The 22,904-nt window shown below is 43.1% G+C and overlaps 1 protein-coding gene and 1 pseudogene across 4 annotated transcripts in view; one reads left to right on the top strand and one right to left on the bottom strand.

The window, feature by feature from the left end:
• The window catches only part of GLRA1 (glycine receptor, alpha 1), a 103,212-nt gene that overhangs the window by 24,601 nt on the left and 55,707 nt on the right, over window positions 1–22,904 (bottom strand). For all 3 annotated transcript variants that reach the window (XM_011985287.1, XM_011985288.1, XM_011985289.1), the window contains 4 exons: window positions 15,249–15,472; window positions 11,771–11,853; window positions 10,511–10,648; window positions 6,835–7,049 (listed from right to left, as the gene is read on the bottom strand). In XM_011985287.1, the coding sequence (XP_011840677.1) occupies window positions 6,835–7,049; window positions 10,511–10,648; window positions 11,771–11,853; window positions 15,249–15,472 (660 nt within the window). The remainder of the gene's footprint in view (window positions 1–6,834; window positions 7,050–10,510; window positions 10,649–11,770; window positions 11,854–15,248; window positions 15,473–22,904) is intronic.
• On the top strand, window positions 4,406–6,350 carry LOC105543400 (annotated as a pseudogene). Its single transcript, XR_001006615.1, has 2 exons — window positions 4,406–4,702; window positions 5,285–6,350. The product of XR_001006615.1 is annotated as a glutamine synthetase-like (transcript).

The raw sequence follows: 22,904 nt of genomic DNA, 5'->3' as shown, positions 1-22,904 counted from the left end.
GCGGGTGCCTGTAGTCCCAGCTACTTGGGAGGCTGAGGCAGGAGAATGGCATGAACCTGGGAGGCGGAGCTTGCAGTAAGCCGAGATCGTTCCACTGCACTCCAGCCTGGGCGACAGACAGAGTGAGACTCTGTCTCTTAAAAAAAAAAAAAAAAATCAGCCAGGCGTGGTAGTGCATGTCTATAATTTCAGCTACTTGGGAGGCTGAGGCTGGAGAATCGCTTGCACTCGGGAGGGAGAGGTTACAGTGAGCAGCGACTGTGTCACTGCACTCCAGCCTGGGTGACAGGGTGACAGAGCAATACTCCATCTCAAAAAAAAAAAAAAAAAAGACACCAAAAGTATAAGCAACAAAAGAAAAAATAGATAAATTAGAATTTATCAAAATTAAAAACCTTTGTGCATAAATGATACTATCAATCAAGTGAAAAGAAAACCCATAGAGTCTTAGTCCATTTTGTGTTACTTCAAAAGAATATCTAAGATGGGATAATTTATAAAGAAAAAAAGGTTTATTTGGCTCACAATTCTGATGTCTGGAAAAGTTCAAGATTGGGCATCTGGTGAGGGCCTTAGGCTGCTTCCACTCATGGTAGAAAGTGAAGGGAAGCCATGTACAGAGATCACATGGGGACAGAGGAAGTAAGAAGTGGATGGGAGATGCCAGGCTCTTTTTAAAAATCATTTTTAAAAATTTTATTTATTTTTTAATTTTACTTTAAGTTTTGGGATACATGTGCAGAACATGCAGGTTTGCTACATAGGTGTATTACCTGTGGCCAGGCTCTTTTTAACAATGAATATAGTGAGAACTCACCCCTGAAAGAAGGCATTAATCTATTCATGAGGAATCCACTCCTATGATACAAACACCTCCATTAGGACCCACCTCCAATGTTGGGGATTAAATTTTAATACAAGGTTTGGAAGAGACAAGAATCTAAACCACAGCACATAGAATGGGAGAAAATATGCGCAAATCATATATCTGAAAAGGTCTAAAATCCAGAATACATAAAGAACTGTTACAACTCAGTAATAAGATAAATAACAAAAGTGACCAAAAGATTTTAATAGTGAGTGGAGCAGAAATGCAGACATTTCACCAAAGAAGATATAGAAGTGATCGCTAAGCACATGAAATGATGCTCAGCATTATTATTCATTAGCAAAAGGCAAATCAAAATCACAATGCAATAGCATTTCACACCCACTAAATGGCTACAGTTAAAAAAACCAGATAATAATATATGTTTGTGAAGATGTGGAGACATTGGAACCCTGGTGGGATCATAAAATGGTATAGCTGCTTTGGAAAACAGTTTGGCAGTTCCTCAAAAAGTTAAGCATGTAGTACATGTGACACAACAGTTTCACTTCTAGTTATATACCTTTGAGAATTAAAGACATGTGCACACAAAAACTTGTACACAGATGTTCACAGCAGCATTATTTATAATAGCCAAAGTGAAAATAAACCAAATGCCTAACTGCTGAATGGATAACAAAATGTGATATATCTATACTATGGAATATTATTCAGCCATATAAAGGAATGAAGTACTGATGCATTCTACAGCATGGATGAACCTTGAAACACTAAATGAAAAAAGCCAATCATAAAAGGCCGCATATTGTATGATTACATTTATACGAGACGTCCAGAAAAGGCAGATTTATACAGGTAGTAAGTATCCATTTATCGTTACCAGAGGCTCTTGGGAGTGGAGAATGAGGAGTGACTGTTGGAGGGTATGGATTTTCTTTCCGGGTGATGAAAATGTTCTGGAATTAGATACTATCTGTAGGAAGTTGTATAGATAGGGTTGTACAACTTTGTGAATATACTAAAAGGAACTAAATCTAATGCTTAAAAAGGCAAATAAATAAAAAGTATGAATGAAGGAGAAGGTGGAGTTGAGTGTTAATAACATATGGAGCCAAATATTGTTAACCACGTGCAGCAGAATGTTGAGTCTAGTGTAAACCATAAGTAGAGAAGAATGTGGCATCAACTATTAATAGTGAGTGGAGCAGAGTGTTGAATCTAGCATAAGGAAAAGAAAGCAGAACATTATGTCTGCTGTTACAATAGCACACAGCAGAATGTGTTGTCAGGTGTTAATAGTGATCAGAGAATGTGGATTCAAGCATTTGTGGTGAATGTAGCAGAATTTGAGGTCTGGTGTGAATGCTTCAGAGAGCATATTGTCGAGTTTTGTTGTAAGGGAATAGAGGAGAGTGTGGTTCTACTGCTGATGGCAGATGAAACATAATGTTGTGTCTCACATTAAAAGTTAATGGAACAGTCAGTGTCATGAAAAACAAAAAACAGCTAGGAGACTGTTCTAGGTTAAAAGAGACAAAATAGAGCAACTGTGCAATATGAATTGGATGCTTGATTGGATCCCTCATCATATTTTCTGATGACTTTTTTGACAACTGGGAGAATTTAAATAAAGGTCCTGTATTAGATGACATTATTGAATTATTTCAAATTGAAGTATTTCTAATTCAATAATAACCATTGAATTAATGTTAATTTTTAAAGATGTGATAATGTCATTGTGATTCTCCTTCCTTATTTTGAGGTGAATTGCCATGTCTTTGTTGATTCAGCAAAAATTGCATCTACCTACCTACCTGCCCATCTATCTATCTATTTATCCATCTGTCTACCTATACTGAGAAAGTGTATGTGGGAAATGGTGACTGGTGAATCTGGGTAAAGGGTGTGAGGGTGTTTATTGTATATTCTTTCAACTTTTCTATGTCAAAACAGAATGCTAAGCAGCATTAATTGGAAATGGTGCAAAACATTGTTTCTAGCAGAAGGCTAAAGGAAGCAGAATGTGGTGTCTGGCATTAATAGTAGAGCAGAATATCATGTCTATTTTTGAGTGAGTAGAACAGAATGCGACTCAAACAATAATAGTGAATGTGGTAGAATGCAGCATGTAGCATTAAAAGAGAGTGAAGTAGAATGAATCATCAATCATTAACAGTGAAAAGCACAGAGTGCTGTACCTCAACTAGGGGTGAATGTAGGAGTATATGGTGTCTAGCATTAATAGTAAGTGAAACGGAACATTATGTTTAGCGTTAGAACTGAATTAAGTAATCCCAGCACTTTGGGAGGCTAAGGTGGGCGGATCACGAAGTCAGGAGTTCAAGACCAGCCTGGCCAACATAGTGAAACCCCATCTCTACTAAAAATACAAACATTAGCCAGGCATGGCGGCGCATGCTTGTAGTCCCAGCTACCCGGGAGGCTGAGGCGGGAGAATTGCTTGAACCCGGGAGGTGGAGGTTGCAGTGAGCTGAGATTGCGCCACTGCGCTCCAGCTTGGACAACAGAGTGAGACTTCGTCTTAAAAAAAAAAAAGTAGTGAATTAAGCAGAATGCAAGATCTAGTGTTGACAGTGAAGGGAACAGAAGGTTGTATTGATCATAAGGGTGACTGAAAGAAAAATAGTGCCTGGTGTTAGTAATGAATGAAGGGAGATGCTGTGTCTGGTGTTAGAGGTGAATGGAACAGAGTGTTGTGTCTGGCATAAGGGTGAATGGAGCAGAATGTGTATCTGACATTAATAGTGAATGGAGCAGAATGCTGTGTCTAGTGTTGATAGTGAAAGAAGCAGAATATGGTTTAGGAGTTAACACCAAATGTGGTGTTTAACACTAGAAATATAAGTATCAAATTGAAGTGTGATCAGAAAAGGGTTAACAAAACAGGCCTGAGGCTGCTATCTTAGGAAGGGCCTGCTTGCAAGGTTGCCTCTTGGATGGCATCTGAGAACTTGGATTTTGGGAATATTCCTACTTTCCCTAACTGATAAGGCTGGCTCACTGTGCCTAGATTGTACAATCTGGTTCCTGCTGAACAATCTGCTTTCCTTTTGGGAATCTGGAATTTTGGCACATGCTAGGCAGAGGGTGCTGATATGACCAGCCCCCAGTTAAAACATGGAACGCTGAGCCTCTAATGAATCTTAGAGCATAGAGCAGACTCTGTTTTTCTTTCCTTCTTTCTTTTTTTTAAGATGGAGTCTCACTCTGTTGCCCAGGCTGGAGTGCAGTGGCATGATCTTGGATCACTGCAACCTCCGCCTCTCGGATTCAAGTGATTCTTCAACCTCAGTCTCCCAAGTAGCTGGGATTACAAGCGCGGGCCACCATGTCTGGCTAACAGTTTCTGTTTTTCTGTCTTTTGGGGCAGAAACATAGCACACACATGTCTGCATTGTTGTTGCTGGAGTAAGAGTGCATTCTGTGTGACCCCTCATGGGAGGGGGAGAGTAAGGAAGCCCGCACATGGATTCCTCTAGTCCCTGCCTATGTTCTTTCCCCCTGATGAGTTAGCCATATCTTCTGAATATGTTGCTGTAATAAATATTAGCTGTGGAGAGCTGAGAATGGGAGAAGAATGGAGTGTGTGAGCAGCATGGCGGCCTCCTCTCCTCTCCTCACTTCACTCTCACGGCCTACCTTTACCCGCCTGCCTGCTCGGCGCCCAGAACACCTTCCACCATGACTGCCTCAGCATGTTCCCACTTAAACAAAGTCATTAAGCATGTGTACATGTCCCTGTCTCAGGGTGAGAGAGTCCAGGCCATGTATATCTGGATCGATGTTACTGGAGAAGGACTGCGCTGCAAGACCCGGACCCGGGACAGTGAGCCCAAGTGTGTGGAAGAGTTAGTTGCCTAAGTGGAATTTCTCCTTTCTCTGTCTTGTCTTGTCTTTTTTCTTTCTTTTCTTTTCTTCTTTCTTTCTCCCTCTTTCTTTTTTTTCTTTCTTGCCTTTCTTTCTTTATTGCTTTTTTCCTTGTCTTTCTTGCTTTTCTTTTCTCTTTTCCTTTCTTTCTTTCCTTCCTTCCTTCCTTCCTTCCTTCCTTCCTTCCTTCCTTCCTTCCTTCCTTCTTTCCTTCCTCCTTCCTTCCTTCCTTTCTTTCTTCCCTCCTCTTTCTTTTCTTTTCTTTCTTTGTTTCTCTCTTTCTTTCTTTCTTTTCTTTCTGACAGAGTTTTCACTCTTGTTGCCCAGGCTAGAGTGCAATGGCACGATTTCAGCTCGCTGCAACCTCGGCCTCCCAGGTTCAAGCGATTCTCCTGCCTCAGCCTCCCAAGTAACTAGGTTACAGGTGTGTGCGACTACCCCCAACTAATTTTTTGTATTTTTACTAGAGACGGGGTTTTACTATGTTGGCCAGGCTGGTCTCCAACTCCTGACCTCAGGTGATCCACCTGCCTCAGCCTCCCAAAGTGCTGGGATTACAGGCATGAGCCACCATGCCTGGCCTGGCATTTTGATGGCTCTAGTATTTTACAGTCTGAAGGCACCAACAGTGACATGCATTTCGTGCCTGCTGCCATGTTTTGGGATACCTTCAGTAAAGACCCTACAAGCTGGTGTTCTGTGAAGTTTTCAAGTACAACCAAAAGGCTGCAGAGACCAATTTGAGGCACACCTGTAAGTGGATAATGGACATGGTGAGCAACCAGTTCCCCTGGTTTGGCATGGACCAGGAATATCCCCTCATGGGGACAGATGGGCACCCCTTTGGTTGGCCTTCCAATGGCTTCCCAGGACCCCAGGTCCATATTACTGCAGTGTGGGAGCAGACTAAGCCTATGGTATGGACATTGTGGAGGCCCATTACCAGGCCTGCTTGTATGCTGGAGTCAAGATGGCGGGGACTAATGCTGAGGTCACACCTGCCCAGTGGGAATTTCAAATCGGATGCTGTGAAGGAATCAGCATGGGAGATCATTTCTGAGTGGCCTGTTTCATTTTGCATCATGTATGTGAAGACTTTGGAGTGATAGCAACCTTTGATCCTAAGCCCATTCCTGGGAACTGGAAGGGTACAGGCTGCCATACCAACTTTAGCACCAAGGCCATGTGGGAGGAGAATAGTCTGAAGTACATTGAGGAGGCCATCGAGAAACTAAGCAAGTGTCACTAGTACCACATCCGTGCCTATGATCTCAAGGGAGGCCTGGACAAAGCCCAGCATGTAGCTGGATTCCATGAAACCTCCAACATCAACGACTTTTCTGCTGGTGTAGCCAATTGTAGGGCCAACATATGCATTCCCTGGACTGTTGGCCAGGGGAAGAAGGGTTACTTTGAAGACCGTCGCCACTCTGCCAACTGCGAACCCTTTTCGGTGACAGAAGCCCTCATCCACATGTGTCTTCCCAGTGAAACCGGCAGTGAGCTCTTCCAGTACAAAAACTAAGTGGACCAGACCTCCAGCCATTGAGCCCTTCCTAGTTCTTTATCCCACTCCAACTCTTCCCCATCTCCCAGTTGTCCCAATTGCAACTCAAAGGGTGGAATATAAAGGCCTTTTTAAATTCAAAAAATTAAAAAATAAATAAATCTTAGCTGCGAATACAACTTTATGCTGAGTCCTATGAATCTTTCTATCATATCTCTAGATATGGGATTAGTGTTGGAGATCCCTGACACACAGTTTTTACTATTAATGGTGAAAAGAGCAGAATGTTGTACTTAGCTCTGAAAGTGAATGGAGGAGAATGTGAAGTTGAGTGTTAACAGTAAATGAAGCAGAATGTGTCTGGTGTTGGTAGACAGTGGAGCAGAATGTGGTGTCTGGCAACTCGTATTGAACATAATGTTGAGTCTGGTGGAAGGTTTGATGGATCAGAAAAGTGTAGAACCTGCAAAGATCTGCAGGATCCTGCAAAGTATAGTAGATAAATAAGTAGTGAATAATTCCTTTGCTCCCCATGTTTTAGGCAGAACAAGGAAGTAGATGCTATCCTTATTTGTCCAGGTGCTCTGTGCTCTTGGGCAATGGGACTTACCTTGGGCAGAGATGCTCGAGAGCCAGAGCTCTGGGTGGTCATGGTGAGCACTGTGGTGATGCCTAGGCCCACACGAGCAGGTGCAGCATCCATGTTGATCCAGAAGGAGATCCATGAAAGGATGACAATGAGCAGACTGGGAATATACATCTGAATCAGGTAGTAACCCATCTGCCGCTCCAGGTGGAACCGGGCCTCAATGCAGGTGAATTTACCTGCAAGAAATTGCAGTGAGAAGGCAGTGTAGCCTGGTGAATAGGACAAAAAGCTCTAGGCTTAGAACAAGCTCGACTGGAGTCCTGGTTCAGTCTCATACTACCTGTGTCCTTAGACAAGTATTTGAATTGTTCTGTATATGTTTCCTCATGTGTAGTAAACTGGGGATAATAATAATAATACCTCTATCATATAGTTACTTATATGATTAATGTGAGGATACAATGAGATGATGCCTATGAAAAACTTAGCACAGTCCTCATACGTTGTAAATGTTCAGGATTGTCAATTGCCATCATCATCACCATCGTCATCATCATCATCAGTATTTTGTTGCTAAGAACGGGCCTAAGTGGCACTTTCTCTACCTTTCTGCCAGTTATCTTCCCAAAACATGACTTGATCCTGTTATTTCCTCTTCTAAAACCTTTGGTCTCCTCCTTCTTTCCTCATGCAAGGCAGTTCCCATTACCTACAGGAAAAAGTTCAAACTCTTTAGCCTGCCCTTTATAACCAAGCTCTAACCAGTCTTTCTATCCACTTCCCCATCTTTCTTCACCCTAATCATGACTCCCTACATGCCACCCCTTGCCTTGAGCATTCCCTGAACTTTCATGTTTCTGAGCTTTTGATCTTGCTTATCCCTTTGCCCAGAATGCCCTTATTCCTTCCCACAACCAGCCAAAGAAATCTTCCTTCTCCTCCATGGCAGTGTAAATGTGAAGATTCTCCCAGGCAGAATGCTGCTCTTTTTCTGTGTTCCCTGAGCCCTGTTCACATGATCATCAGAGCCTTCAAGACATAATACAGTGAGTGAGGGGGCAAGTCAGTCTCTCTCTCTGTCTTCTGCACTAGACTAGGCAGCTTGTCTCCTCCCTGTCTATGTATCCCTGGAACTGGGATGGGCCCAGTCTAATGGTGGGGCCTTAGTTCCTGTCTACTGAAGCACAATAGGGAATTTCCTGGAGTTCCCTGGACTGTAAGCTGTAGGCAGGGCCTTGTCAGTCTTTTCTTCTTGCATCCATAGGGTCTAGCACGGAGTTCAGCTCTCACTTAAATGAAAATGGTGAAGAGCAAGTGAAACGAATGAGAATATGCTATGTACATTTAGGTTGTTTCCATATCTTGGCTATTGTGAATATTACTGCAGCGAACATGGGAGTGCAGATATGCCTTTGAGATACTGGTTTTACTTTCTTTGGCTATGTATCTATGTATCTAGAAGTAGGATTGCTGGACCATGATATATTTCTCAATGGATGAATAGATAAAGAAAATGAAACATTATTCAGCCTTAAAAAAGAAGGAAATTCTGCCATTTGTGACAATGTGGATGAAGCTGGAGGACATTTTTATATTAAGTGAAATAAGCCAGACACAGAAAGACATATATTGTGTGATCTCACTTATATGTGAAATCTAAAATAGTCACACTTATAGAAGCCGAAAGTAGAATGGTGGTTGCTAGAGGCTGAGGGATGGGGGAAATTGGGAGATGTTGGTCAAAGGGTACAGAATTTCAGTTATGCAAGATGAATAAGTTCTGGGGATCTAATGTACAGCAATGTGACTAGAATTAACAGTGGTGTCCTGTGTGCTTGAAATTTGCTAAGAGGGTAGATCTCCTTTTTACTTTTTTTTTTCTTTTTCTTTTTTGAGATAGAGTCTCACTCTGTCACTCAGGCTGGAGTGCAGTGGCACGATCTCAGCTCACTGCAGCCTCCGTCTCCTGGGTTCAAGGGATCTCCTGTCTTAGCCTCCAGAGTAGTTGGGATTACAGGTATGTGCCACCACGCCCAACTAATTTTTTTTTTTTGTATTTTTAGTAGAGACAGGGTTTCACCATGCTGATCAGGCTGGTCTCAAACTCCCGGCCTCAAGTGATCCCCCTGCCTTGGCCTCCCAAAGTGCTGGGATTACAGGCATGAGCCACCATGCCTGGCTTTTTTTTTTTTTCTCTCATTTTTTGAGTTTTTTAATTTATTTTTTGTATTTTTGTCTTATCAGATTTATGATTTGCAAATATTTTCTCCCATTCTGTGGGTTCTTTATCTTCACTATCTTGATAGTGTCCTTTGATGCACTTTTAATATTTATGAAGTCAAATCTATCTATTGTTCTTTCATTATTGCTCGTGTTTTTGGTATTATATCTAAGAATCTATTGCCAAATCTAAGATTAGGAAGATTTGTCCTCATGTCTTTCTAGAAGTTTTATCATTTTAGCTTAATCTTAAATTTAGGTCTTTAAGAGGGTAGATCTTAAGTGTTCTTACTAGACACACACACACACACACACACACAATGAGAAGTATGTGAGTTGATGGATATGTTACTTAGCTTGAGTGTGGTAATTATTTCACAATGCATATGTATATCAGAACATCACGTTGCATATCTTCCATATATACAATTGTTATTGGTCAGTTATACCTTAAGAAAGCTAAAAAGAAAAAAGAAAAGAAAATGCTGCATAAAGAGTAAAAGACTTGGTATGTGAGGGTCAGTTGTGGTGATTTGACTTGGGAGTCATTGCTTTCATGGCTGCTATGGGAATGCCATTATGGCTCAAGGGATGAAGAGAGTATCTTTGGAGGTTCTGAAACATCTCTGAGGTGACTCAGAAAGAGGCAGCTGCCCAAGACAGACTGCAGCCCAGGCTGCCTGTACCTTCACCGGGCTGTCTAATTACACCAGAGCCTACGACGGTTTCTCTCAATCCCTCTCTTTCACCTCCCCCTCTTGCTGGCTTGCCATGCCTCTCTACTCTGTGCTTCTGGGTTCAGACCCCAGCTTCCTACCCATCCTTCCAGCTGCTATACCAACTGACTGACTTTCTTCTCCCATGCTTTTATGAGCTTGTTCTCAGCCTGAGACAGGACACGCAAAGCCAGTCTTGATCTGGCCCCAGTTAGTCATCCAGATATTCAATCTTCCGACAAAGGCATGGGAGACAGAGAGCTGAGCTACACCATCGTGGCTTCTCTGCTGTCTCATAGCTCACAGGCTAGTGAACTTTTTCTAGCTATTTACTAACCTTCAGTGACACCTCTCAGCTCCCTCTTGCTGAGGTCTATTGTGAGCATTCTCTCTACTTTTGCTCTATTGGAAATGCCAGTTCATCTGTGACAGAGACTACTAGGTATCTTCCCAATATCAGTTCTTCACTTCTGCCTTAGAAATAGGATCCATTCTGCTACCTGGAATAATGACTGTATTTACCAGCTTCCCTGGTAATTAGGTAGGGCCCATGCTTCAGTCACTCACTGCAGGAGTCATAGGAAGAAAATGTCAGAGCCACTTTTTTGTTTCAAAACCTATTCTTTTAACCAGTAGGTAATAGAGCTGTGCCCATCATGGGTACTTCATAAGATCTGTTGAATCAATGATTGAATGTGTTTGAAATGACCTCTGGTCCTGGTTGGGGAGTGGGATCTGAGGAGGATGGCCCTTGTACCTACCTGTGTTGTAGTGCTTGGTGCAGTATCTCAAGTCCTTCTCTTCCTTCAAGATAAACTGGGGCAGAGTTAGTCCATCTGCCACCTGCACGGCTCCCTGTTCCTGCCACTCAAAGATGAGGTCATTCATGGTATATCCAACTGGGATGGGATCAGAAGAAGGAGCAGTCACCACTCAGAAGCACTTGTTTGAAGCATGTCAAGGTTGGTTAGGGTTAGAGACTGAGAGAAACATCAGACACTTGATGGAACTTGTGAGACCAGGTTGCTTTTTATTTTCCTCTCCAAAGAGGTAAAAAACAGGTTAATTATTTGTATCTACCTCAGAGCCCTTCCACCTCTCTTCCCAACCTTCTGCATTAGCTTGTCCTGTTGTTCCCTCTCTTACTCCCATGGTGAAATGCTGTTGACATCTGCTATTTTCACCTGCACACCATCCTTGTCAGCCTCCTCTTTTGCTCACAGCAGATATTCCTCTGTGGAACAACTCTATTGCATGCTGTCTTGGTGGGACTAACCACTGGCTGGGGTAGAAGGTAGAAAGTGTGAAATGGTGACTCAAGCTAGGCCAGACTGTGCCCCAGCACTTCAGCAACTATTGAGTGAAGTAACAGGAGGTTCAGAATTGGTTTGTGCTGATTCCCTTCACAGGTAGAACTCCAAGAAAATGGTCGATTAGTTCCTGTTGTCTAAGTGCTCTGCCTTGGTTTCTGTATTTTTAAGTTAGTCAGATTGGTTTCTCTGTTTGCAATCACAGGAGTCAGCTTTCCAATCTGTTAAAATCCCGGCCCTCCATAAAGTCTACTCCAATACCCTCTCTCTTTCTCCATCAGAAGGAAGCACTCTTTCTGCCATGAGGCCACAGTGCTTTGTACTTCTAACAACACAACAATCACTTGCCACTCTTTATTAGAGTTATTTGTGCAGTCAGTTGTTACTTCCCCTGCTGGAGTGAACATCTCGTGGGTTCAAAGACCATGACTCATTCAAGTCATTTCTCCTCCATTCACATTAACCATAGACATGGGACAATGACCCTTTGGAGAACGCTGCTGGCTCCAAAACGTGGTCCTCAGGCAATGTAAGGGGAGTTATATTTCTAATGCATTTTCTAAAAGCAAAGTCCTTCATGGAATATTTTGGGTTATTACAGTAATCTCCTGGGCTCTAGTGGTTAGGAGCAGCTGTGTGGGAATTTCTGCCTGTCCCATGGGTAAAAAAGGGAGCCTGGTTCTTTCTAGAGGACTCATGCAAGAGACTCACAGCTTTCCAGTTGCATGATACATGTCTGGACATCCATGGGGAAATTCTTCAAGTCCATGGGGCAGGCCAGTGTCAGGGTGATTCTGGGAAGAGAAGAGAGTTGAATGATGCAGGATCCACACATCAGGGAGGCTGTGCCTCTATTGTAGTTATTGTTAGAAAATCAGTTGTCCAGGGTAGGGAAAGAAGGTCAGGGAACTTGTGTTTGTTTGTTTGTTTATTTATTTTTGAGAGGTGAGATCTCCCTTTGTGGCCCAGGCTGGAGTGCAATGGTGCAATAATGGCTCACTGCAGCCTCAACTTTCTAGGCTCAAGCAATTCTCCTGCCTCAGCCTCTAGAGTAGATGCGACCATAGGCACGTGCCACCACGCCTGCTAATTTTTAAAAATTATTTTGTAGATACAGGGGTCTCACCACGTTACCCAGGCTAGTCTCGAACTCCCAGGCTCAAGCAATCCTCCCACATCAGACTCCAAAAGTGCTGGGAATACAGGCGTGAGCCACTGTTCCCAGCCGTGACAAGATTTATATATATAGAAAGCCCTGAAAATTACACACACACACACATACAAACTGTTAATGCACATAATGGAATTTAGCAAAACTGAAGGATAAAAAATCCACCAGGAGTTCTGGCAAGAAGCGCGGTGGGAAGCAGAGTGCAGCCAGATGCTTTGGGGACCTGCAGGCCCTCTGACCTTGGAGGTGCAGATGAGCTGGGGGCTCCAGCCTGGCGGCAGGCTCTGTTCTCCAGGCTCCCACAGCCCTTGCTGTGGCTCCCACCAGCTGGGCCCAGGCCTGAAGTAGTGACAAACCTCTTTTCCCACCCCACCTCAGGGACCTGGTGGCCATCTGGTCTTCCAGCCAACTTTGCCCAGCCTAGACAAAGCTCCCGATGGCTACTGGGATGCAGCACCTTTGGGTGGTGGCGAGTGTGGACAACTTGTGTGTATTAAATAAGTATGTGTGTATTTCCAAGTTCCTGATTGAAAAATGGAGGCTTAGAGAGGTAAAAGTAGGTTGCCTAAAGTGACACAGAGTCAGGGAACTTCTGGGTTTCTTTGGAGTCTATCTGGCCTCTGGAGACTTGTCTTTAGCAAGTTGCCTGGAGACCAGGGGCTGCTCCCGTTCCATACTCTTCTGCATAGCCCTCAGGTAGGAACAGAACTCAAATTTTAAGTTGAGCAGCACCTATGTGCACCTGCAGCAGATGTTGCAAGTGGTTCTTGGCTACCTTCTTCACACACAGGGCTCATCAAAGGTTATTTCAAAGAGGCCGTCTGCCTTCTGGGTGTCCAAACACAGTTGACTCACATCAGTAGGCTCATGCTAGGGGTCGACCGGAAAGGGGTGGGCTCCTAAGGATTCTGGGCTAGCTATTTATTTTGGTTGTTCAACCCTTACAGAGGCCACAGACTCAGAACCAGAGGGAGTCCCCTTAACAGAATTCGAGGCCTGCAGCTCAAGCTGGGATACAAGACTCCAGCTTGAAAGGCTTTTCCAACATCTGAGTGCCTGCTGCAGGGGACGGAGAAGAAAGGCTTTCAGAGCCCAAAAAGCCTTAGATCATCAAGCCAACTCCCTCATGTGACAGGTGAGAAACCCAGGGTACAGAAAGGGATAGGCTGAGAGTCATCTAAGGTCACACAGCAAGCTGATACATCAGCCAGGATTCAAAACCATGTGTCCTGGCCTTTGGATTCTGAGTCCCAGGGTGAGGTTGACTTATGTGTTTGCTGGCAGCACTGCTCTCCTGAAAAGCCAACCCCAATACCCTAAGACACATAATTGGTGGTGTTCTAGTGGAACTGAACTGGCACTTTGGCTGCATGTGATGAGGTACACAGCACTTTGTGAACTTCCTTCCTCCAGCTCACACCCACAGCTCTGGATCTGGGCCCCTTTAAGCATAAGGTTAAAGCAAAAGGGGAAAAATGGAAGGGAGAGGGAGAGGAAGAAGAGGGAAAAGAAGGGAGTGGAAGGAGGGAGACAGTGAAGAGAAAGTGAATGCAGTTGAATTTCTGCAGATAAAAGCTCCAAAGTGGGGCAGCTGTCACATTGGGTTAATTTCCTGAAGTCGAATGACCTTGGAAACATCACTTTCTGCTGATTTGTCCTTCTATCATGCTGTACCAGGACTTAGCTTCCTAGACATAGGAAACTAGCTTGGCAGCAGCAAAATCCAAGCAGGCTGACCTTACCATCCCCCTAGCCAGCCGGGCCTGGGTGGCCATTTCCTAAGCCTGTCACTCCTCTAGTCTGGATGTTTACTTGGGGGGATGGGAAAGTGGGCTCCTGAGCAAGGAAGGCCACATGAGCAGCGAGTTCCTCCAAGCCTTCTCTTGATGGTGAGGTTCCTAAGCTCCCTCCCCTACCCAGCCTGCTCTTGGGAGAGACAGAGTTCAGTCAAACCTGAGGGTTAGGATCTGTACAGCCTCTCCCACAGGCTGGGAAAGTTAAGACTCATCACCCAAAGGAAACAAAATGTGTTTCCCTGAAGGACTGGAGCAGGAGGGGGAGACATTTAGGGCCAGCGCCCTTTTAAGTTCTTTGAAATAAGAACATATTCATATATTGATCAAATATTTGAGTGCCTATTGAATGCCATGCACTGCTGTAGGACTTTGAGAGGGCATCAGATTCACACTAATACAGATTAGAATCTAGGCTCTGCTACTGACAAACTGGAAACTTTGACAGGTTACTTAAATTTTTCTGATTCTCATTTGTCTAATCTGCAAAATGGGCATAGTAAAACCTGCCTCATGGGGTTATTAAGAGGGCTAGATATAACACATGAAAAGTACCCAGCGTAGTTAGTGAATTCTCATGAATGGTAGCTATTATTATTACATGTGTAAGGTATTTTTTCACCTCTTTGACATTGGTCATTTTCCTTATGCCTTAGGAGAGGAGATCAGGACTTGGTGCGGAGGGGTGGCAGCAGACTCTGAAGGCTTTGCCCCTAACCAGTATCTCAAGGATACTCCACATCTGGAGAAGGAAATCTAAACTCCTAGACCCAATGCAAAGTTTGGGGGATAGATTTTGTAGAAGGGATGGAGTAGCCCTGGCCTTGACCGTGAGCAACACCATCCACCTGGCAGGCTCATTTACTTTGAAGTTGCTGTGATTTTCTAGGCTTAGCTCTTGCTATTGGTAATCATGCTTGGATACTCTTTCCTATCTTGTTTGATTGAAATGCTGGGTAACTTAAACCCCACCTTCTCTAGGATGCCTTTCTTGGTCTCCTTGGTTATAATAAATCATTGGCTCCTAGAGTAAAATACCCCATTGTATTTTATTATTACTTGCTAAGTATAAGTTACAGAGCTGGGTCTGCCTATTCTGCAAAGGTGTTGGGTTACCAGGGCCTGTTCACCTCTGTTTAGGCCCCTCTTTTAGGGTCTGTGCCCAGAAGGTAGTCGGGTAAGGCACATTCTGAGGAGGGAGTGGGTGAACTTGGTCAGAACTCACCTGATGCTGTAGAGGACGTTCCCATTCCGGGAGATCCTTAGCAATTTGTTGTCTGTGGTGATCTCATGGAAGTGGGCCCCCTTCTCGTTGGCAAAGAACAGGTCAGGTTTCCAGATGGAGTCCAGCATGGATGGGTCCAGGTCCAGAGAGTCGTCAGGGTATTCGTTATAGGCCAGGCGGGGGTCGTTCCATTGCTGACGCAGGAAGATGTTGACCCTATAGTCCTACAGCCAGGAAACAACAAGGTGAAGGCAGTGTTAGGCCCAAGGACATCAACTTTTGGAGGACCTGGGTATTTCTGGTTAGTAAAACCTTTTCTGGAGGATGTTATTAAGTGTGGTTGCATCTTATATGGGAGTGAGACATAAAAGGTGTGTATCAGGCAAAAACCATGGGAGTCATAATTACCCCTGAAAATCCTCTAAATTCCCCATGAGGTATATTTGACCCTGAACTGAGATTATGTAAATGTTATTCTTTATTTTGAAAAAAATAAAACTAAAGAAAAGTTCAAAGACGGGTGTAATAAACACTTGTTTTCATCATCCTGTCAATATTTTTTCATGTTTGCTTCATTTTTTTTAAATAAGAGAAAAAATACATTGCATATAAATTGAAGTCCCCCTTTCCCCCTCAACCCCAATAGCACAGTACTTCTTAGGCACACCAAGATTTGAGAGTCACTGGTCTAGACAAATTGAAGGAATGAAAGGATATAATCAAAGCTGATGTCTGAGCATTCAAACTATTCTGCCTAAAAAGAATAATTAATTCTCAAGAAGTGAAGGAGGGATGGGCAGAAGAATTCTGTATTGTTCCTGCTGGTCCTAGGGTTCATCCCATTCTGTTTTAATCCCAGCCTTCTATAACTTACTGTGACATATGTTGATTTGTTTGGAAAGGTTTAATAGATGTCATGGAGTCACATCTTACTAGCTTCTAAACTCAGTGCTTAGTTAATATTTCTCTGATGGGACTGCAGTGTAGTTATTCCACTGAAAGGAAATTCATGAGTCAAATCAATTAGGGAAATGTTAGACCAGATGAAATACAACAGGTTTCTTTATTGCAGGACTTCTCAGAGACCTTAATATGCTGATGAGTTGTGTGCATCTCAAGAAGGGAATAGAATATGATTTATTTTGGCCATGGAATTCTTATGTTTGTGCATGATGAGTATCTTCTATAGAATATAGGTTAGGAATGGCTGTCCTAGTCAAAACTCCATCCCCACCTCCCACCTTTTTTTTTTTTCCAGATGAAGAAACTAAAGTCCAGGGAGAATTGAGACTGGCTCATTGTCACTCTGAAAATGTAGGTCCAGAGCTGATTCTAGAACCCAAGTATTCTGACTCCTAGCTGAGAATTTGCTCAATTGCCTCAGCTGTTCCTAGAGGAAGTGAAAGAGTCCATTCAGTTTATATTTACAATGTGAGGAGCTGTTATGGTATGGGTAGATCTCAATAGCAGAAAACTGGGTCATGCAGTTAAGAAATATTTCCATTAAGAAAGTTTTCAGTCAGGAGCGATGGCTTATGCCTGTAATCCCAGCACTTTGGGAGGCCAAGTTGGGAGGATTGCTTGAGCCCAGGAGTTTGAGACCAGCCTGGCCAACATGATGAGACCTTGTTTCTACCAGAAAATACAAAAGGTAGCCGGGTGTGGTGGTGCATGTGATGGCCTATACAGTAGCCTGTAGTCCCAGTTACTCAGGAGGCTGAGGTCAGAGGATCACCTGAACCCAGGGAGGTCCAGGCTGCAGTGAACCATGATCATGCCACTGCACTCCAGCCTGGGTGACAGAGTGAGACCCTGTCTCAAACAAACAAACAAACAAAACAGAAAAAGAAAGTTTTAAATTTTGTTACAGAGACATTGTAAACCTGGAGTTCATGAATAGCATGACACTACAAGTAGAGTTTAGGGTATATTTGTGTTTCCCAAGCAGGAAGGGCATAGCTCTCTGTGTTGAATCTCCCACAAGGGTCTATAGTTCCCCAAATGATTAATATCCTCAGTTCAAGTCCAGCTTTAAATGCTTTCCTCCAAGGAATAATCTCCACACATGAGGACCTGCTATTGCTTTTTCCCTGAGGGTGCTGGATAAACGAGGTCATGCAATATTTTCTTTTGTAATGCTGCTTGTAAATCCTCATCAGTCTTGATCTGTTATCAGCAGAGATAAACTAAAACAAACAAGCTTCCTCCCCACCCTCACCCTCACCCCCGCTCAATTCCTCCTACCGTGCATGCCTTGGTCTGTTGGCCTATAGAAATATCAATAGCTTCATAAAATGTTCTAAGGTATTTTATAGGATTTTTCTATAATTTAATTGCGGCCTCTCTCTCCAGCCCCATAGAAAGTGACATTTGGCCTCATAATCTCATATCTTATAAGTCCCATGGTGGTGGGAGAACTCCAGGCCCAGCCTGAGTGTTGGCTCTTTGTCCTGCTGATGGTAATGGACAGCTCCCAATCTGGTCCCATCTGATCAGGGGATTGGAAATAGTCTCTCCTTCTCCTTCTCCCTTGGATTTTGCATGAAGTGTGTGTGTGTGTGTGTGTGTGTGTGTGTGTGTGTGTATGTGTGTTATGATGAGGCACTGGGCAAGTCACATCAGAGTGAACAGTCTATGAATGGTTGGGCAGAAAAAGCCTTCAGTCCCCAGGCCCCAGCTGTACTCTTGATGTTCTTGCCAGTGACATGTCAAGTCCATTTATGTGGCTATCAGGAAGAAAAGAAAGTGGCATTTCTTAAAATGGTCTGTTAGGCAGCAGGCGCCGTTCTAGATACTGTCACATACATTTAATCCTCACAAAACCCCTGCAAGCTAGACATTCAGATTCCCATAGTAAGGGTAAGAAAACAGGTCTGAGAAATGTGTCCAAGGCACAGGGCCAGTGAGTGGCAGAGCTAGGACTGGAATCAGCATCAGCCTGAGTCTCTAGTGAGCACTTGTGATTTACGTCACATGGTGTGGACAGCCAATCCTGTGTGAGGGACGCTCTCTGTCAGCCTCATTGCTCAGGCAAATTCTGCTTTCTCAGCTTAAGGCTTATCTCCTGCAGGAGCCTTGATGCCCCAGGCTTCCCTGACCTCTTCCTTTTTGATTCCTAGCAAGACCGAATCACCTGGAACATTTAATTGAGCACTTCTTCACTGTGTATGTCTTATGTCCTCAACTTGATTGGGAGCAATTTGAGCGGATGAACCGGACCTTATATTTTCCTGCACCATCTCACCTAGTCACCCAGTCAGTGTATCTATGAGCTACCTAGTACCTATGGGAAGGAAGAGGAGACAAAGTCAGAAAAAGCTGGAACAGAATGTGCTTTTCTTATTTTATATCTGGAAAGACTGAGACCCAGAGGGGAAAGGTATTTCCTAAGATTGCACAACAATTCAGTAAAGAATCTGGAATTAGAACTTGACTCTGCTTCTCTGAGCCTCACTGTTAAAAGAAGTTAGCCTAGATGGTCTCTAAGAACTTTTCCAAATCTAACAGCTAATTGTGGTTAGTTTTATTTTTTCCAACAACATTTAACTGAACTCTCTTAAGTGCCAGATATTATTCTAGGCACTGAGGAATCCACTGAGGACAAGAAAGATATATTTATTCAACTCCAGAGCCTCCCGTGTAACGTTTACACCACACTGAGATAAGGGCTGTGATAGGGGTTAAGCGCAGGGTGCTGGGGAATATAGAAGACAGGTTCCCACCTGGACTTCGGGGTGCTGATCAAGGAAGTCTCCAGGTAGAAGTGATATTTAAGGTGAGACCAAATACGGTTGAGTCAAAGAGGAAAAGCATTTTTGGGCAGCTGGAAGTGCATATGTGAAGGCCTAGAGGCAAAGCAAGAGTGGGGCACTTTGGAAAGAACAGCAAGTGAATGAATAGAAGAGTGGGAGGACGCATGCACGGTCTTGCAAGCTGTACTGAGAAATTTGAACTTTTTCCTGATAATAATGTGGAGAGTTTGAAGAATTTTAAGTAAAGATGAACATTATTACATTTGCATTTTATTACTAATATTTTAAAATGTTTTAACTGTTATTTCAGAAGCAATGCAAGTTGACAGTTAAAAAATATAAACGTACATCATCTAAAAGAAGAAAAACAAAATAAAATGCATCTCTTTGTATTTCATAATGAGCCTCTCATTATGAAATGACTAATGAAAAGTTTGAGCAGGAGACGGAGAACGTATCTTGGTGTCCTCAGGCAGCTTGACTCCTCCTGGCAGCGCCTGCCCTAGCAGCTGCTACCCAAACAAGTTGCTGCCATTGATTTCCTCCCTTAAATTGGCAAACAGCAGTGAGAAATGCAGTTCAGAAAAGATCAATGTAAGTGGTGTAATAGGCCGAAAGCTAAAGGCTGTTTTGCTTATTTGGCCATAGTTATACATATGTGGGTTGGTGTTCGACATGCTGGGGGCCATGTTCAAGTTCAGGGACTGGAGGAGCAGCAATTGAATTCTCCATCCTAGAACCTGAGGTTCCACCTCTGGGAGCTGGTTTCTAGGTCTTAAACTCTCAAGGGTAGCCCACAAACCTGAAGAAGAAGGGGTTTCCAGAGCTCTGGTTCAACAGTGTTCAGCATCAACTCACCCATCCTGCCTCTCTGATTCCTTGATGATCTAATTTCTGGTAACTGGGCAACTAGCTGCCCTGCTTATGAGACTAAGGTAGAGCATTAACTCATTAATTTATTCATTCATTCATTCCACAGACATTTATTGAGGGCTTCCTATGTACCACCTGAAGTTGGATCTGTCCCCGACCTCTACCCACACTGTGCCTCATTTCAGATTCTAACCTCTCCTAATAAACTCCTCTAAACTCAGTATGGTGGTGAAGTAGGAAACATGAAGTGTTTTAGTAGGATAGAGCTAAGAGCTTGTGCAAGAGTGTTGCTGGCAAGGGCATGTGGAATGCAAGAGGTGGGCCCATTGCAGTCAGAACCAAGAGACATTGCATCAAGAGGTAAACAAAAGAACCAGATCCTTATACCTTTTAACGTCTCATCATTCCAGTTCCCAAGGGGATATCTCATCTCTAAACTCAATCCAACTCTATTAATATTTATGAGGCTGATTGGGAGTACAGTGAGGATGGAGGCACAGGGTCTTCATTTCTATACTTAAAGAACTCAGTTTATCTAGCAAGCAAGATAAGGCATGGACACAAATATCTACCACACAAAATTGAAAGTGAGAGGGTCATAAGAAGTTCTAATGGCTGCATGTGGTGGCTCATGCCTGTAATACCAGCACTTTGGGAGGCCAAAATGGGCAGATTGCTTGAGCCCAGGAGTTTGAGACAAGACTGGGCAATGTGGAAAACTCCGTCTCTACACAAAAAGTAAAAATAAAAAAATTAGCTGGGCATGGTGGTGCATGAGTGTAGTCCCAGCTACCTGGGAGGCTGAGGTGGGAGGATCAATTGAGTCCATGAGGTTTAGGCTGTAGTGAGCCGTGATTGTGCCACTGCACTCAGGCCTGGGTGACAGAGCAACACTCTGTCTCCAAAATAAATAAATAAATACTTTTAACAAATTGCCATTAGAGATGATTTCCAGCCAAGTTGGGCAAATCCGGAAAAGCTTTTGAGGAGAAGGTAGCATTTGAGGTGGCCCCTTTCAGTTTGTTCCATCCTCCAGAAGTTAGCATCTCTAGATCTAGTATTGTTCTGAGATGTGAACAGTATCTGGTTTCACCTGGAACAAGGCCAGTGATATGCTCCAAGCCTATATTTCTCACATCTGTGAGATAAGGGTAAGACATTAGGACTAGGCCTGCAGCCTCAGAGTATTTGGAATTAGAATATGTAAAATTGGGGGTAAAAGGAATCTCATGTAGAAGGGATAGCACAAGCAGAGGTGTGTAGGCAGGGGCATTCAAACAGTTTAGTTTAGCTCAACCATTAGCAGCATAAATAGTAACAATTGTCCCTTATCGAAGCCCTATTATACACCAGGCATTATGTTGTAAGCATGCCATACATGTCAGCTTATTTTATCTTTAAAACAATCCTATGACTTGGGCATTTTCAACCTAATTTTTATAGATGAAGAAAGTATAGGGAGATTAAGTGCTTTGTCCAGATTTACACAGTTAGGAAATACTGGGGCTGGAGTTCAACTCTGGTTTGCCTGATTACATAAAGTTCATGCTCTTAACTACTCTACTGTAATAAGGCTGCAAAATGAATTAATTTGAGACTGTGGATATCTTTAACTGCCAAACCAAGGTGTTTGGATTTTATTTGGTAGCCAATTTAGCACCACTGAAGACTTAAGCAGTGGGGTAATGTCACAGTTTGATTTCAGGAAGATCAGTATGGTAGGAACCACTGTAGACAATTGGAAGCAGGAGAAAACAGGTACAGAAAGACCTGTTTTAAGGCTGTTGTGACAATCCAGTTGGGAGGTAATAAAGGTTCTCAACCAAGATAGCAAGAATGGAGACTGAAGCTAGATGAGAGAATCATCGTTCTTATCATCACTATTTTTATCATCAAATATTACAGCTAGAAAGAACCCTGGAGACTTCAGTCTCAACTCTCTCATTTCATAGAAAGGGAGTCTCCCTCAGGGGCATACCACAATTCAATTGACTAAGGTGGGACCTGCATACAGAAATCCTGTTGGACAGATGTGAAAACTGGAGCCCTAAAAGCTCAAGTTCCTGCTGCTAATTACTTGTAAACTCAGAATTGATAATAACAATGCAAATAATACTAATACACTGAGACTTTATCACATGCAAGAAACTGTGTTAATACCTTTATGTGTGTTATCTTCACAATAACCCTGTGATGTAGGTTCTATTGTTATTCTCATTTTGTAGGGAAATCAAGGTACAGAGAGATTAATGTTCCACTCATGACATTGCACAACTAGTAAGTGACAAAGCTGGGATTTGAACCCAGGACGTTAATGTCAGAGCCCAAGCATTTAACCAGTAGACTACACTACCCATGATATCCCAGATATGCATTGAGTGACAGTTTGATGACACCTCAGTGTCATCAGTACTGCCTCTGGCTGCTATGACGTACCTGTGGGATTTTAGATGCCCACAACTAACAGGAAGTATTGAAAAGGGCAAAGGACAGAAAGCTTCTGCCCTAGATTTAGCAATCCGCTAGTGCTTTATTTCTGCCTCAAGCCATGGAATTCATCTGCTCTCTGCTCTACACTCAAGTCCAGTGCTTGTGGACTGTCCAGATCCCTGTCTGTTGCCTGCTAGGCCCCAGATGCTTTGTGTCTTGAATTTCTCCTAAGTCACCATGCTGCCTGGTGCATTCTCATTTAGATATCACACAATCAAAGCTACATTTGTTGTAAAGAACTGTAGATGGTTTGGACCAGTGGAGCTTAGCATCTTTATTTGTCTTTAGGGGATCACTAAAGATCAATGTGCATTTAATAATTACATAAAAATGTGAATAGCAGTTCTGTTTATTGGGTGTATTGGGTGTCTAACATTTGCTAAAACTTTTTTTTTTTTTTTTTTTTTTTTTGAGATTTTTTTTGAGACGGAGTCTTGCTGTATTGCCCAGGGATATGCCCAACAGGCTTTAGAGGAGGAATTACATGTAAATTATATGTATCAGAAGAGAAAGGAAGCAGTATATGATTGTAAAAACATGT

The sequence above is a fragment of the Mandrillus leucophaeus genome, unplaced genomic scaffold (assembly GCF_000951045.1).
Source record: "Mandrillus leucophaeus isolate KB7577 unplaced genomic scaffold, Mleu.le_1.0 Scaffold282, whole genome shotgun sequence".
Lineage (NCBI taxonomy): Eukaryota > Metazoa > Chordata > Mammalia > Primates > Cercopithecidae > Mandrillus > Mandrillus leucophaeus.
Note: the sequence above shows the minus strand (reverse complement) of the source record. Positions and strands in the feature narration are given on the sequence as shown.